Genomic DNA, 17604 nt, shown 5'->3' with positions numbered 1-17604 from the left:
ATCGCAGGCTAGGTTATTTGGACTAGCCTTCTCTTTGAAAAGAATTAACAAATACTAGATTTTAACAACCCAATTTCTTAAAAATATTAAGAGCCATGAAAATATTAAGGTCAAAGTCTAAGAGAAGGTGTGAACCCATAGACATGAGCAGAGCACTGAAACTGCTTTTCCACTGAGTGCATTTACTGAGGGCCAACTTAGATTCAGTTTTGATGTCCTCATGGCATGAAGGGGGACAAAAGTCAAAGCCAAGGTTCCATGCATGGTGGATAATCTAAAAGAAGGTGCTCCTCAAATTAAACTGGGCCCTAAAAAATGAAAAGTAAGCCCTCCTTTCCCCTAGCAGACTGCAAAAAAGATCGCATTAGCACTGAGGATGGCAGGAGGGAGGGGAAATCCAGACAGTAAGTTGTACCACAAAGTAACCTTCAGGCAGATTTACTGCCCAAATTCTACCTGAATGGTCCAAAAGCCTAAAGCTTCAAGTAGTCCTGGTCTGGTTGAGTACCTACATGCCAGGCAGAAGCAAATACAAATCCTTTCTGTTTAGAGGCCTTTATCCTAGCCCTAAAAGAATACCCTCAAATAATTTTTGAAGTGTAATGAGCAGCCCAGGGTACACAAATAAACAAATAACCCCGGACAAAAACTAGTAGAAACAAAAGTGAGGTGAAATAGACCTATAAAGACTTAATGTATTAGAATTATAAGCTAACTATACTTACTGGGTTTAAAGAAATAGAAGATCTTGAACACATCTGCAGGAAGAAGGAAACTACAAAAAGCTTTGTAAAGAGTCAAAAGATTTTCTAGAATTGAAAAATATAATGTGGAAATTAAAAACTTAACGGGTGTGTGGTTTAACTGGAAAATAGGTTAGAAGGTATTATCCAGCATGTAGGACAGAGGGTTAAGAAGTTAAATAGGGAAGAAAGGTTATGAGAAATGGAGACTGAAGTAAAAGGATCTAAAATAGTTTTTTTTAAATAAATTTATTTATTTATTTATTTATATTTGGCTGCGTTGGGTCTTTGTTGCACGCGGGCTTTCTCTAGTTGTGGCGAGTGGGGGCTACTCATTGTGGTGTGCGGGCTTCTCATCGTGGTGGCTTCTCTTGTTGCAGAGCATGGGCTCTAGGCACACGGGCTTCAGTAGTTGTGGCACACGGGCTCAGTAGTTGTGGCTCATGGGCTCTAGAGCGCAGGCTCAGTAGTTGTGGCGAACGAGCTTAGTTGCTCCATGGCATGTGGGATCTTACTGGACCAGGGCTTGAACCCGTGTCCCCTGCACTGGCAGGCAGATTCTTAACCACTGTGCCACCAGGGAAGTCCCTATAATAGTTTTAATTAGAGTTACAGAATGAGGGTAGAGCAGACATAGATCAGAAGTCATATTTGAAGAGATAATGGCTGGTAATATTTCAGAACTGATGAAAGTCACTAATCTACAGTTTCAAGAACCCCAACAAATCCCAAGAAGGATAAATTTTAAAACTCTCATTCTAGGTATATCAAAGAGAAACTTCAGAACACCGAAGGCAAAGAGAAAATCATAAAAATAGCCAGGGAGGGCTTCCCTGGTGGCGCAGTGGTTGAGAGTCCGCCTGCCGATGCAGGGGACACGGGTTCGTGCCCCGGTCCGGGAAGATCCCACATGCCACGGAGCGGCTGGGCCCGTGAGCCATGGCCACTGAGCCTGCACGTCCAGAGCCTGTGCTCCGCAACGGGAGAGGCCACGGCAGTGAGAGGCCCGTGTACCGCAAAAACAAAACAGCAACAACAACAAAAAATAGCCAGGGAAACAATAGAATATCTTCAAAGGTGCAATAGTTAGACTTCTCAACAGCAACACTTGAAGCCAGTAGAGTGTTGTCTTTAATGTTATGAAGGACGATAATTGCCTCCCTAGGATTCTAAACCCAGTGAAAATAGAAAACCAGAATGAGGGCTAATTAAAGACGTTTTCAGTCAAAAGAGAGTTTGCTATCAGCACACCTTACTTAAGAACATTCTAAAGAATGAACTTCAGGCAGAAGGAAGGTGATCCCAGATAGTAAGCCTGAAAAGCAGAAAGGAGTAAGAATGAAGAAAGTGGTAAATATGTGAAAAGACAAATCACAAACAGGGAGAAGATACTGCTGTTTGTACAACTGACAAAAGACTGTTATCGACAATATATAAAGAATTCTCAGGAATCAATATGAAAAAGACACAACCCAACAGAACAATAGTTTCTTAAACTTTTTGATTTCAGGGCCCCATTATACTCTTAAAAATTATTAAGGATCCCAAAGAGCTTTTGCTTGTATGAATGATATCTATTGATATATATTGTATTAGAAATTAAAACTGAGAAGTTTTAAAAATGTTTATTATTTCATTTACAAATAATAATAAACCCATTACCTACTAACATAAAAATATAAATGAGATTTTAATTAATACTACTTTTCCAAAACAATAAAAAAAGTTTTAATGAGAAGAGTGGCATTGTTTTCATTTTTGCAAATCTTTTTAATATCTGGCTTGACAGAAGGAAGCTAGATATTCATACCTGCTTCTGTATTCAGTCTGTTATGATATGTTGTTTTGGTTGAGGTATCTGAAGAAAATCCAGCCTCACAGAGGTAAGTAACTGGAAAAGGAAGGAGTATTTTAATTAACCTCTTCAGATCATTGTTGTTATTTTTCCTTGATACTACATCAAAACTGGACAAAACTTAGTTGCATTGTGGAATCGAAAACCATTGTCAATGACTTGTTCATACTCTGACGCATTAAAATCTTGGTCTGTCTTATGCTTTTATTGGATCTTTTATCCGTGTATGCTTTTTATAACATCATGTATTTATCATTTGGAAAATATTGGTTCCCTGACTTATGCAGGTCTTCTAAATGTTGATATATTTCATTTTACAATATCAAAAAATCATGCATTATCTTCAGCTTGACCAGAAAAGTCTTTAAATATTGAGAATCTCTCAAGTTCACAAGCAGTAGATACAAGTTTTCCAGAATTCTTTTTTTTTCTATTTGAAAGCTAGATTTTTATCACTGGCAACAAACACTGTGCATTATTTTCCTTGAAGTGACAGGCTCACATTGTTTATCTTGAAGACCTTGTCTTTTGAATACCCATCTGAGTAACCATAGATTGTTAGTTATTCTTTTATATATATCATATATAATATATGTTTGTGTATAATATATATGTGTATATATATATATACACAAATTGTATTAAAAGTTTATATATTTTAAAAGTTTTATATATAAGTATAAACTATATTGAATAAGTAAAAATGCTATTCCCTAAAAAAAGTAGCTAGTTCACCCAGCAACTCAATTACACAAGTGCTTTTCCTGGAGACAAACATCGTATTGCTGTTTGTAGCAGGAGGGCTTTATGTATACTTCCCATTTCATCATACAGAATATTAAAAAGACATGTACTAAAAAAAAAAAGAGACATGTACTGAGATTTAGTTAATTAATACATTTAATGGCTTCATTAAGGACGAACTGGCTTTTATCCCCCTATGTGTGGTGGTAAAGAATAGAAAACTAGTATGGTTTGGTGCCACTGCCTTGATTTGTGTTAAAGTGCAAGTGGTAGTTTTGTCCACCTTTGTTTTTGTCAACACAGTGAAAAAAGCAAATAACATCTTAGTATTGCTTTGAATAATGGTCAAATGGACCATTTTTAGTAGTCATGGAATTACAGATTAAAACCACCCTGAGATACTATTTCATGTCCAAAATAAGGGCAGAAAAAAAAAAAAGGCAGAAATTTTAAATTCTGTGAACAGGGAGGGTTGTTGCCATGGATATGATGCACAGGAACTTTCCTATCTGGCCAGTGGTAGTATGAGTTGGAACAACCACTGGAAAACATTCTGGCTGCAACTTCAGAACACATGCACACCTTATGACCCAGCAGTTCTATGCTAGAGAACACTGTAAGTCTGTACCAGGGTATATGTACAGGAATGTTCATAGCAGCATTATTTGTAGTACTCAAAAATCGGAAACATCCAAATGTCAATTAACAGTAGAAGAGATAGGGCTTCCCTGGTGGTGCAGTGGTTAAGAATCCACCTGCCAATGAAGGGAACACGGGTTCGAGTCCTGGTCCGGGAAGATCCCACATGCTGCGGAGCAACTAAGCCCATGCGCCACAACTACTGAGCCTGCTCTCTAGAGCCCGTGAACCGCAACTACTGAAGCCTACGCGCCTAGCGCCCATGCTTTGCAACAAGAGAAGTCACTGCAATGAGAAGCCCGCGCGCTGCAATGAAGAATAGCTCCTGCTCGCCGCAGCTAGAGAAAGCTCGTTGCACAGCAACGAAGACCCAAGGCAACCAAAACTAAATAAATACATTAATTAATTTTAAAAAACATAAAAAATACAAGAAAATGATGATCACAAAGTCAGGATGATGGTTACTCTAAAGGAGAGGGAGGTGGTTGTAACTGGAGGAGGGCACATAGGTAGGCTTTAGGACACTAGCAGTGTTCTGTTTCTTTTTTTTTTAAATTTATTAAATTTATTTATTTTTGGCTGCATTGGGTCTTTGTTGCTGCGCGTGGGCTTTCTCTCATTGTGGCGAGTGGGGGCAACTCTTCATTGCTGTGCACAGGCTTCTCATTGCGGTGCCTTCTCTTGTTGCGGAGCACGGGCTCTAGGCGTGCGGGCTTCAGTAGTTGTGGCACACAGGCTCAGTAGTTGTGGCTTGTGGGCTCTAGAGCTCAGGCTCAGTAGTTGTGGCGCACGGGCTTAGTTGCTCCGCAGCATGTGGGATCTTCCTGGACCAGGGCTCAAACACGTGTCCCCTGCCTTGGCAAGCAGATTCTTAACCACTGTGCCACCAGGGAAGCCCTTGTTTTGTTTCTTGATATGGGGAAAGAGTAAAAATGTTTTTTAAAAAAACCCACAGTGGGGCTTCCCTGGTGGCGCAGAGGTTGAGAGTCCGCCTGCCGATGCAGAGGACACGGGTTCGTGCCCCAGTCCGGGAAGATCCCACATGCCGCAGAGCGGCTGGGCCCGTGAACCATGGCCGCTGAGCCTGCGGGTCCGGAGCCTGTGCTCCGCAATGGGAGAGGCCACAACAGTGAGAGGCCCACATACCGCAAAAAAAAAAAACAAAAAAAAAAACCCACAGTGTTCCTCTGGGTGGGAAGAATTTTGAAATTTTCTTTATTTTGCTTATCTTTTTAATTATTGTTATCATAAAAAGGGACGGCTTTTTAAAAATAGGAAAAGATTCCTCTTTTAACATTTTTTCTTGGTTGTTAAATTACAAAAGTAATACATAATTAGACTGATTTTTTTAAGTCAGTTTGCCACTTTAGTACCTAATATGCTTTAAATGTCCATTTAAAAAAAATCTTCACATATTCTGAAAATTTGTTTCCTAGCAAATTTTCAACTCCTTCCCTTAATCCACCTGCCTCCAAATTTTAAGATAGGTTATCATTATTATTAATTTTTATTCCTTTCTCCTATCCATGTTTTCTCCGTCCTACTTAGTATGGTTTCTGTTCTGAATCCAAATTGGAATGCAGATTTGCTTTCAACTGCTTCACACCCATTTCCTGGTCCAGTCAGATTGCCAGAGCCCTGTGTCATCTTACAGAGTCTGTTGGAGCCAAGGGATGTTACTTCTTTATACTGTAGCTAAAGGAAGCCATTGTGTGTGTGTGTGTGTGTCTGTCTGTCTGTCTGTCTGTGACATGTTTCTGGATAACAGCAGCAATAATGCCATCTGCTTTCTAGGTGGAGGAGAGGCAAAGAGAGGAGCAGCTCGTCTCATTTGACAGGTAAAGGAGTTATTCTAATGTAGAGAATCGAGATGGGATTTTATACTTAATTTTAATTTTAAAAATCAATGAGAAAAAAGGAGGAAAAAGAAAGGGAGTCCTGGAGTAGGTAATTTATAATCCATCAAATAAAAAAGTCAAAACTGTGGGCTTTTCCAAGATCTTTGAATTATGGAAGGAATAATTTCAAAGTGAATAAAAAACTTACAAGAAATCTCTGATGTCTATGTGTTGAGGAGAGGGTGTGGCTCAATAAGAATAAGTATGAGCCCCCAAATCTACGGATTCGGAGGTCTGAATAATTTTACCTCAAATTCAGATTTAAATTATTCAAAGTTCTTGGATCTGTGTTTACTCATCCCTAAAATGGAGGCAACCCATCCTTCTAGGAGTATTAAAAGAAGAAGCAAATAATTTGTATCTGAAGAACATCTCCTTTCTTAACTTCTCCAAACTGAATTAACTAATTCCATAAAAATGTACTGATGGTATTAGTTGAGAACATAAAATGTTTTGTTATAGGTATGTATCTATCTCCCCCCCCCCACTGTGAGCACCTCAAAGGCCTGGGGTGCTTATTCAGTTTTGTATCTCCAGCACATGGAGGAAATTCTTTAAATATTGTGGAGATGATTTGTGATTTATGTGTACTGTTGGAAAATGCTTAATACTGAATTTTCAAAGTGTTACATTTCTAGTATAAGATGTCATATGCGTTTCTTTTAAATATGGTACCTGAAAAGAAGAGTTATAACATTTCACTAGCTTTTAACTTTGGCTTTCTGTTAAGAGACATTTAACCTAAAGCATAACCTCAAAGAGATTCTCGAAAACCAGGGGGTGTGATTCTATCGGACTAATTGGTGAAGCACTGACTGGTCACTTAACCTGCTCTCCTCCACCTGTCTAGTATCTGAGATACCAATACAGCTTGCACTTTGAGAGTGCCCTGGGAGAGAATGGGCCAGTGTATTTTGTTGATTTCAAACCTCTGTCCACTTCTGTCTAGCAAGCCCTAGCAAGATTGTAGAGTGTACCCCTGAAGGGAAACAGCAAGGAGTCCCATCCCTTATAATTCTGCTTCCTCTTAGTTTTGCCCAGGAAAGCTGAGACTTTGTTTTCTTGGTATTACCAACTCTTTGTCTCTGGATGTGAAGAATGTGGCCTCTGACACTTGTATTGATACCAGAGGAGTTGGAGCCCTGGTACTGTCTTTGGGCAGGCTCTGCTGGCAGCAGAGGTGATGAAGGTATGTCTTATGCACACCTTAGAGAGGAGGAATCAACTAGTGTGCTTGTCTCCCTGCAGCCATGAGGAGTGGAACCAGATGCAGAGCCAGGAGGATGAGGTGGCCATCACTGAACAGGATTTGGAACTTATTAAAGAGAGGGAAACGGCAATTCGGCAGCTGGAGGTGAGAGCCAAGTCATGTTTTTTGTTTAACTCAATGTAGATGCAGTCTCTTAATTCACTTGGTTTTTCTCGCAGTGATTATGAAAAAGGATGAAATGAGTTGTTGTATGGCTAATGAGACATATTATGTCTCAGTGTAATCACAGTGAATTTGAACTACTCTTACGTTGATATTGGCCATGGCACCTGAGAATACCCGAATCCTCTCCTCAGTTACTATATCTTATGTGGTCTCCATGAGACTATGCATAGAGAACAGAGCAAGGCCAACAAATATTTTATTGCTCATTAAGACTTTGTCCCGAAACCTCAATGCCAACCTCTCGGTCAGGTAGGACTCTATGGAGAGCCCTTTGCTTAGTCTGAACAGCCCAGAATAAAGATAGGCCAAAAAGGTTTGCTCCATTTTTGTGTATCCCAAAGTCCACTCCCAAGTTTTGGATATCACGTCAGTGAGTCAGAGAAACAGGAAGAGTTTTTGAGGTGGGGGTTGAGAGAGCGGTCTCGAGGCCTCTCTTCCCTGAGTTCCCAACTTTAATCTTGCACAGTGACCAGTAAGATATCCTTAAACCTGAGTACTTTTCTCCTCCATGGAGATAGAAAACTGCCATCCCCGGGGGCAGTGGGGAGGGGAGGCTTGAGAGAGGAGAAACTTGGAGCTCCTCCTTGACCTTCATCTGTGGCAGTCGTTCTGAACCATGACTGCACTTTAGAATCACTTGGAGATTTTTTTAAAATTCCCCAGCTCTCCTCCTCCACTACCAATTACTATGTTTGGACTATATGATTTGCCTATTTTTCGTAGATTAAAAATGGGCAAACATCCACAAGAGGCCCTGGCCGTGGACACTTTTCGCCTTACAAACTTCGCAGGTGATTACAATGTGCATCGAGGTTGAGCCCCACTGCCCTAGAGCCCATCAGTGTCACTTTTTTTGATGGGACAGCTCATCCTCAAGTTTGATTATTACCTTCAAAAATGTCATGTCTTTTCTCTGTTTCACCTATTGCTACTAATCATTGACTTGGTTCTTTAACATGAGAAATCCTGTTATAGCAGGGAGTAGAGTGAGATACATGGAGCTAAGGAGAAGAATGTAATGTAGTAGATGTCAGGAGTGTAATGGGCACTTCATTCAACAGAATTAAGGCCAAATTCCTTAGCCGGGGCTGGATTTTCATATCCAGTCATTTCCTGCATCTAACATACAAACCCCATTCTAACGGTGAAGCATCACACTCCTGTGTGTCTCTTCTACTGTCACACTACACTTCTGACACTTCTGGCCCCCAGATGTGTGGGCTTATTCCCACATCAAGCAGTTCTGCCACACCATCGGGATGTCCTACAATTCAACTCCATTCTGGCACTATCTCCCTGGAGTTAGCCTCAGATCCCACAAGACTGACCCCCCTCCCTGTGACTTCAGGTGCCACTCCCAAATGCAGGTCGTCACCTGTGCTTCTGACTGACAGGCTGGAAACTGGAGGTTCTCACGACCCCGTCCTTGGGTTTGATTAATTTGCTAGAGCTCCTCACAGAACTCAAGAAAACAGTTTACTCACTAGATTACCGGTATATTATAAAAGGATACAGCTCAGGAACAGCCATATGGAAGAGATGTATGGGGCAAAGTATGTGGGAAGGGGTACAGAGCTTCCATACCCTCTCCAGGCGCACCACTCTCCCCAAATCTCCATGTGTTCACCACCCAAGAAGCTCTCTGAACCCTGTGGTTGCATGAGCATGATTGATTAAATAATTGGCCCTTGGTGGTTGATTTAACCTTGAGCCCTCCTCTCCTCCCCAGAGGTCAGGATTGGGGCTGAAAGTTCCAACCATCTAATCACCAAGTTGGTTCCCCTGGCAACCAGCCCCCATCCTTACTGGTTTTCCAAAAGTCAAGCCATTAACATAAACTTAGGAGTGGTTGAAAAGGGCTTGTTATGAATAAAAAAAGACATCTTTATCTCTTTTATCACTTAGAAAATTCTAAGGTTTTTAGAAGCTCTGTGCTGGGAATGGGACAAAGACCAAATATATATTTCTTATTATGCATCACAATATCACACCTTATGTTATAGCCAAACTGGGCTGTTTGTTCTTTTTTTTTTTTTTTTTTTTTTTGCGGTATGCGGGCTTCCCACTGTTGTGGCCTCTCCCGTTGCGGAGCACAGGCTCCGGATGCGCAGGCTCAGCGGCTATGGCTCCCGGGCCCAGTCGCTCCGCGGCATGTGGGATCCTCACGGACCGGGGCACGAACCCGCGTCCCCTGCATCGGCAGGCGGACTCTCAACAATTGCGCCACCAGGGAAGCCCTGTTTGTTCTTTAACCCAGTTACCTTTCTGTGTATATGGCTTCTCTTTTGCTGTAAGGCACAACTCAAGTCCTACCTCTTCTGCCATAGTCTTCCTCCTCTGCTAGACTTCCTATACCATTTATTAGTCATTTACCATGTAACACCCTTTCTTGTTATTTATCTTATTGTATACTGATCCCTCCCCGCCCGCCCCCCCCCACGTTAGCTATTATTAAGCCCTTTTATATTCACAGCAATTAGCAGACTCTCCCAACTATAGTAGACTCTTAGCAAGTAATTGAGGTTCTGGCAAGAACTATTCTTGCAAGTTATGATTAGGAAGTCATTGCTTTGAAGACATCATTTTTTATTATAGCATTCTGAGAGGCAGTACACTTTGAAAGAGCGTGGGCTTTAGGGATATAATCCTGGCTGCAATGCTTAGTTTCCTCACTGACGAGTTGTATGACTAGACAAGTTACATAACCTCTCTGAGCCTCATTATCCTCAAAGATACTTAATTCATAGAGTTACTGAATGATTAATTCAAGTATCAAGGAGGCATAGTAACAAAAGATCATGAACTTTTAATTCTCAGTTCTGCCACTTGCTAGCCGTGAGACCTTGGGACAAGTCATTAAACCTCTTTGAGCCGTGATTTTCTCTTCTGTAGAATGGGGATAATACATGTCTCATTGGGTTGTCATGAGGGCCAATTAAGTAATAGTTAATAATAGCTGACCCTTATGAAGTGGTTATTTCACAGTTCTAAGAACTTTTTATTTAGTACTTCTGAAAACCCTATGAGATGGGTACTGTCATTGTCCACATTTTAGAGGGGAGGTCCAGAGAAGTTCTTAATTTAAGGTTGGACAACAAAACTGGAGGATTAACAGTCCTCTGTAGCTGACAGGCTCCAAGAGACTGTGCTTTTAATTACCTACCTGGTATAGTACTTGGCACATAGTAGTCATTTAGTAAATGTTAATAATTAACTATTTTTCATTTTCTGTTCATGGAGAAAACATGATTTATAAGCTTTAAAAACACATGTGTTGTTACTAGACAAAACTTTAGGTAAGTAGAGGAAATGAATCTTCTAACATGTTGCTTAATGTTAATTGTTTTTTTGTGTTCCTTAGGCTGATATTTTGGATGTCAATCAGATATTTAAAGATTTGGCGATGATGATCCATGACCAAGGTGATCTCATTGGTATGTATTACTGATACCTTTAACATGAAGGTGAGTTGACAGTATTTGTGTGCAAAGAAGTCAGTAAGACGTGTCTTAGGAATTTTGGAATACCATTTAAAAATCATTAAATTCATTTTCTTAGCAATTTTCTTATGTTGTCAAATGTGTAAGTTAAAATGAGGCTTCCGTGAATAGTCAGCTCCATTCACTTGCCATAGCCTCTTGGTAAGTCTTTGGCTGTTTAGGGAAATATTAGCTGTCAGCTTCCCAGTTTTTATCTCCAGAAACTTGCACAACTATGGGCTTAGAAACCCTTTTTTTTAAAGCTTTTAATTTGGAAATAGTTTCAAGTTTATAAAAAGTTGCAAAAATGAAAATAATAAGGAACTCCTTGGGCTTCACTGGTGGCTCAGTGGTTAAGAATCCGCCTGCCAATGCAGGGGACATGGGTTCGAGCCCTTGTCTGGGAAGATCCCATGTGCTGTGGAGCAACTAAGCCTGTGTGCCACAACTACTGAACCTGCGCTCTAGAGCCCGCGAGCCACAACTACTGAGCCCATGAGCCACAACTACTGAAGCCCACGCGCCTAGAGCCCCTGCTCCGCAACAAGAGAAGCCACCACAGTGAGAAGCTTGTGCAACGAAGAGTAGCCCTCGCTCGCCACAATTAGGAAAAGCCTGTGCACAGCAACAAAGACCCAACACAGCCAAAAATAAATAAATTAAATAAATAAAAAATAAGGAACTCCTTTATAAACTTTACCCAGATTTACCTCTTGTTAACGTTCTACCCCACTTGCTTTTTATTTGTACTCACTCTTTCTCACTCTATGTATATACCTGATTTTTTTCTGAACCATTTGTGGGTAAGTTATATACTTCATAACCCTCCACCCCAGTATTTATTTCCAAAGAATAGGGCTATTCTCTTACGGAGTTAGTAACTTTTGATTTCATGCCTGGATAGTTGGAGTGATGATGGTGAACCAGGACCCATAGCATCATAATTGTCTTCAGTTTGCAGTCTTGAGACATCTGAGTGTGGTAAAACATCCACTGCCCTTCTTTTTTGCAGACAGCATAGAAGCCAATGTGGAAAGCTCAGAGGTGCATGTAGAAAGAGCCACTGATCAGTTACAGCGAGCTGCTTACTATCAGGTAAAAGCAGGTACTAAAGAAAGTCACTGTGTGCTGTAGACTTTTTGAGAGCAAGCTGCAGCCTTTTGCTTAGACTTAAGCTGGAGACAGGTAGTCATAATTGCAGTCCCAGCTCCATTTTTAGTATTTTTCTTTGCAGAGAGATCTACAAAAAGGCATCAAACTTTGAATAAACTGACATAGAAGCCTCTTAGCTGCAAAGCTAACCACGTAAGCTAGCATGATACCTAATCTGGTATAAGGCTACGTTTATAACCTAAACAGCTGAAGTTTGTTTCAATTAGGATAGTAATAGGTACAAAGTAGAACTTTGCAGATGGTTTATGTTGACCTTTGCCACAGAGGATGGACAAAGAATCAACTCCGACAGCTATTTATGAATTAATAGGGGCTTATCATTTTGGGGTTATTTCGTATGAATAAATAGGGGTTAATCGTTCCACTTTCTGTAAAGTGATATTTTTCTACATATGAGTTGAAACCCTAGTTTTATGACTTTTATTTGGGTCTTTACCTCAGTTTACAAATATTGTGAATGAGGTCCCTCTCATTTCTCCTCAATTTGGTGTTGCATGGCTTTTTAGAAATAAATAGCATTCAGTCAGTTACATGTTCCTAAGATAGCTGTATTTCACCTGGGACTGTTCTTAAAGAAATTCATATTTAATAATAGTGTTTCCCTTTAAAACTGAATGATGACTTTAATATTCAACAGTAAAGGAACAATTAAGTAAATTATATACATCCACTCAGTGTTATGTGGGAATTAAAAGAGATGTTTATGAAGAGTTTATAATATCAAAATTTTTATGCTAAAATATTAAGTGATAAAAACATCAAACATCATACAATATGGTCCCAATTATGTCAGATAACAATATGCATGGATAAAAGATCAGAAGGAAATACAATCAAAATGTCAACTGTTTTATTATCTGTGGGTGATTATTTTCTCTTCTGCTCGTGTGTATTTTTTACAGTGAACAAAATTTTATACTAGGTATAAAACCTTTATTAAAATACACATGTACGGATAACTTATTTTATTGCAAATAATGCCTAGCAACATAGGTATAAACAGTTCCTTTGCAAAATTGTATTTGGGAGCCTGGAATTAGAACTTGCGCTGCTGCCTAGCACTGGTAATTTGAGATTTTTGAGAAGGTGTCCGCATAGTCATACATGGATAGAGTTAATTTTGAATTACCAGGAGGCAGATTGATGAAGCACTCTTGGGGTCTTAGACTGAAACATTTTTTACTTGTTTCATGAGTGTCTTCTTTACATATTTCTCTCCTCAGAAAAAATCTCGCAAGAAGATCTGTATCCTGGTGCTTGTCCTGTCAGTGATTATTGTAATCTTGGGACTTATTTTGTGGCTAGTTAATAAATGAAGTGATTGCCTCCGAGCCTTCTCCTGCTGAGCTGTTTTCAAGGGCAAGTGCTTGCTGGAGTCTTGCCAGAACAAACTGATCACAAGAAGACAGAATACACCAGAATGTCCTGTAATAATTTAGTTAGAAACTAACTACTAACTAGTCCTTGGAATTAGTGACCTGTGGAGACAGTATTTATCAATTTATGTATACATTTTATTGATTTCTCAAATTAAGAATTAATTTATGTGGATTTTGCTTTCTCTTATACTCTGATTGCCCTTCGTCCCAAGTGTTTACTGAAAATTACATTCTAGATATTCTTGTTTTGGTAGGTAACACTATAGTCTTGTAATAATTGTCTTTCTATGTACATACAAGATTTACCTTTTTACTAGCAACTGAGATAGAATTACTTTCTGTCACCCAGCATATTGGAGTCTGTCAGAAACTGTATAATAAGCCAGCAATTTTTATTATTTAATATTTGTTTGAATTTCTAAGAAGCCTGCCCCCTATATGCTTTGGAAGGTTTTGGCAATGTATTTAACTAGAGAATAAAAAATTGCACAGGTGATCCAGATTAAATGAGAAGTAACTATTTGAGCTGGTCAGCTGTTGGGGTGTGTGTTAATCTGGGTTTAAGTTTATTATCTGCTAGTGTCATCGACTGCAATTCATCCATATATACACTAAATGATCTTGTTCACTTTTTGAAGAGTTTCATTTAATTAACATTATGATTCTCTGTGGGGTTCCTCTCCCACCTGTCTGTATAGAAGGGGAGAATTAGACAAAGCGTTCTTCTGGAGAGCAAATAGGAATTGTTTGGAATGATTTAATCTTTTGTTGTTGTTGCTCAGTTGTGGTTCTGCATTCCTGGTAAATGATGAATGTTGCCATCAAAAGGCTGCCCCCTACCCTAATAAGGTTTGCTGGGCATTTGATGGCAGGAAGATTTTAAAAGCTAGACTGAAGTTGGTTTAAAATTTAGTCCTGTGAACCTGGCGATAAAGCAAAGGTTCTTTTTTGTAAATAATACTGGTTTGGAATAGTGATGTTAGACTTATCCTAATTTATGAACAAGAGATTAATCTCTCCATGCATAGTTTTAGACAAAAAATGTTTCAATAAAAGATTGCTGTCTTGTAACATAAATGTTGTCCACTCCCCTTTTTCACAAGTGTAGGGAAGTTAAAGGGAAAGTAATTTCTCTAGGCTCTCACATAAATGTGAATTGGGCCGACGATTTCAGTTCATCCTTTAGTGAATCAGAGGATCTCACTACCCTGGATATATTTATACTTATTTCTTCCATTCCCTTTAATGTTACTTAATCTTCTTTTACTAAACTAATGTGAACAGCAGGGAAACAGGGCTAAATGCATAAGTTTCTTTGCACTCTTGCAGCATTCCACCCACATAAAGAAACACTTGAAAAGCTTTTGTAGTAAGTTTTTATGAGTTAACATCCTAATGCAGTAGATATTGGGTAATGTGCTGTCCAGAGAAAAATTGAGACCTGCAAGAAGACTGGAGATCAGGTGAGGATTGGTTTAGGGGTGGAATAGGTCCTTTCCTTGAGGAACAGGATAGAGCTATTGGGGCATCAAGTGGCCCAAGCAGCAGCTTCAGAGGTAATTCCTTGGTTATACAATCACTGCCCCTTCAGCTCTAAATTACGGTTGGACTTGAATACATCATTTGTAACATTCCAGGCAAGAAAAAAGTCTTGACTGTAAAAAAATACCAAACAAACAAAAAAAAAAAACACGAAACCTTTCAGTTTGGGTAAAATGAAGCCACCATAGTTCTGTTCTGTGTTATCCAATGGTGGTGGTAATAGTAGTCATGGGTAGCAAATATGACCTTGGCCTAGAATTTCAATGGCCTGGAATTTGTAGTAGTCACCAAGAGGTTCTGCTAAGTGGTCCTAACAAACCTTTTCACAGAATCCTCCTTGACTGTGCTTTGTCCACCTTTAGGGCACCATGGTTTAGGGCAGTGGCTCTTAACCATGGCTTCACATTAGAAACTAAAAAAATACTGATACCTAGGTGACCGTGCCACAAGATTCTAATTTAGTTAGTTTGGGTTATAGCCTGGGTATAGAGACTTCTAAAAGCTCCAGATAATTCTCAGGTATAACCATGGTTGAAAACCATTGGTTTGGAGGTCAGAAACTAGACTGGGGTACAGAAGGCCTGGGGAATCTTAGCTCTGTCATTAACTTGCTGTAGGTATTTGGACAAGTTATTTAACCCATAGGCCCCTAGTTTCCTCAGTAGTTCTCTTAAAATTATACAATTCTTTGATTATAAAAACCATAGGGATGTGGTCTGAACATACCAACTGTATGTTTGTCTCTGTATTCCTTTCCTTTTCTCTTTCTTTCTCCTTTCTTTATAGAATGTTTTCTCTTCAAGTGAATTAAAACAGTAGTACTGTAGTATAGGGTAAGGTAGAGGTGTCATGCTGGCCACTTCCTCTGCGAATGTTCCAGAACAAGAACTTGCTAGCTGCTAGACCAACGCTCCCTGGGTAGGTTTTGTTTTGTTTTGTTAAGGGGTGGTGATACACTGCCTTGCACCACTGGGAAAATAATATCAAAATGAAATCATGCTTCAGTCAGTGCAAACTAAAACATACCGAGCCTCCTCCATTCAGTGTTTTTGTTTTTTGGGTTTTTCCCCCTTCTTTTGTTCAGGGGCAGTTCTCAGTCATGGGAATGAAGCTTTTGCTTTTGGTCACTAAATGCAGACCAGAACCTCACTCAGATTTCATTCTATCCTGTTTCCTAGGGCTAGAAATCTGCTTCCTCCCTTTTCTAAGCATGTTTAGCGTATCCCTAGGTTTCAAGGAATTTTTCAGTATTGCTTTCCAGTACTATGAATTACATCTACTACTTTAGAATCTCCATTTAGCCAGGAAATAGCTTGAAAGGTTTTAATTCCAACCCTTGATCCTGCTTTTAGGCCAACTGAGTAGTAATTTTAATACGTATCCAAAATGAAATTTGATTAACAATATACTACTTAATTTTTAAAAGATAAACTTGAAATAATAGAATTTTTAATGTGGGACTCTGATTAAGGACCAAGTTTTTACAGTCCATGGAGAAATGAGAAAAATAACATAGTGGGCTTTTTAAAGTACCATCTTTGAATCTGAGCTAATGGCCTTCTCACTTTTTAAAAAGATTATGAAAAGGTGGTGATGTTAGGTGACAGTCTTCATTTAAAAATCTCAGTTGGCAAAATAAAAGTTGACACCCCTATAATACTTATTTTCCCCTAGTCCATAACATCTCGAATATCTGAACCACTCATCTATAGACTAGCCGCATCGCTTTACAACTGAAGAAGCTGAGGCCAGCAATGGCAGTATACTGCAGGAATTTAGAGGCTTGAGGAAGTGCTCTGTATGTGAATGGTCATTTGTGGGGTAATACTGGAGCCCTTACTACAAGCAATTTACTATGCTGAATGTTTTACCTTTATCATCTTACACTCACAAAACTATCGAGGAGATATATTTTTCTCGTCCTCTTTTTATGGATTAGGAAACCGAGGCATAGTAAGTAAGCGACCTGGCCAAGGGCACACAGTTCAGGAGCAGTGGAGCCAGGATTTGATCTCAAGCACACAGACTTCAAAACCACACCTTTAGACACTATACACTGTCTCCATTCATCACTGATACAAACTATCCTGCTCACCACGTCTTTCATGAAGCTTTAACAATGCGGAGTAGTGGCAATTTCTGTTCAGTTTTCATGAATATTCTTTTGTTGGCACCTTGTAAACTTTTCATTCACCACCCTGCTAAATGAAGTCTCCTGCTGTACCATCTCTACACAAACACACAATTTTTTCAGTGTCTCCATTTGATCACTCATACATAAAAGATGTTCTAAGAAGTTTTTTGATATCAATATGCTCCTTATGTCTTTAGATTCTATTCTAAGGAAGTCTCAAAGTCTAAGAAATTAATGTCTTTGTTGAGATACCAAAATCCAAAGGCAGCTAGCCCATCAGTCTTTACATTTCAAAAGGTTCATTTCCTAGACTGCTGTCCTCCAGTTTGCTGATCTCTATTGACATCATTGGTGCCCAAAGAGCATTTTGCTTTATAAGGCCCAGGAAAGTGTAAGGTGCCATTACATCAGAGGTCAGTGTGAATATCAGCTATGCTGGAAACAGGGAACATGGCCAAGGAATAAAAAATTATAAGGGTAAGAATATAGCTTAGGTTTCTTGGGTGTACATTCAGCATTATAAGGGATAAATAATAGACCACCCACAGAAGCTGAGAAATTGAAAGGCAAAGCTGACATAAGA

The 17604-nt window shown here is 39.5% G+C and overlaps 1 protein-coding gene across 4 annotated transcripts in view; it reads left to right on the top strand.

Moving 5' to 3' along the window:
* STX12 (syntaxin 12) overlaps nucleotides 1–14422 on the top strand; it is a 34278-nt gene extending 19856 nt beyond the window's left edge. For 3 of the 4 annotated variants that reach the window (XM_027109502.1, XM_027109505.1, XM_027109503.1), the window contains 5 exons: nucleotides 5776–5819; nucleotides 7128–7233; nucleotides 10676–10748; nucleotides 11806–11888; nucleotides 13190–14422. In XM_027109502.1, the coding sequence (XP_026965303.1) occupies nucleotides 5776–5819; nucleotides 7128–7233; nucleotides 10676–10748; nucleotides 11806–11888; nucleotides 13190–13282 (399 nt within the window). In that variant the 3' untranslated portion in view covers nucleotides 13283–14422. Of the gene's footprint in view, nucleotides 1–5775; nucleotides 5820–7127; nucleotides 7234–10675; nucleotides 10749–11805; nucleotides 11889–12027; nucleotides 12099–13189 lie in introns of all 4 variants that reach the window. The other variant, XM_027109504.1, reaches the window with a different exon arrangement.
* The last annotated feature ends 3182 nt before the right edge of the window (nucleotides 14423–17604 follow it).

The sequence above is a fragment of the Aethalodelphis obliquidens genome, unplaced genomic scaffold (genome assembly GCF_003676395.1).
Source record: "Aethalodelphis obliquidens isolate GAN/ISIS:26980383/991018 unplaced genomic scaffold, ASM367639v1 scaffold9, whole genome shotgun sequence".
NCBI classification, from domain to species: domain Eukaryota; kingdom Metazoa; phylum Chordata; class Mammalia; order Artiodactyla; family Delphinidae; genus Aethalodelphis; species Aethalodelphis obliquidens.
This window is presented reverse-complemented; position numbering and strand designations above follow the sequence as displayed.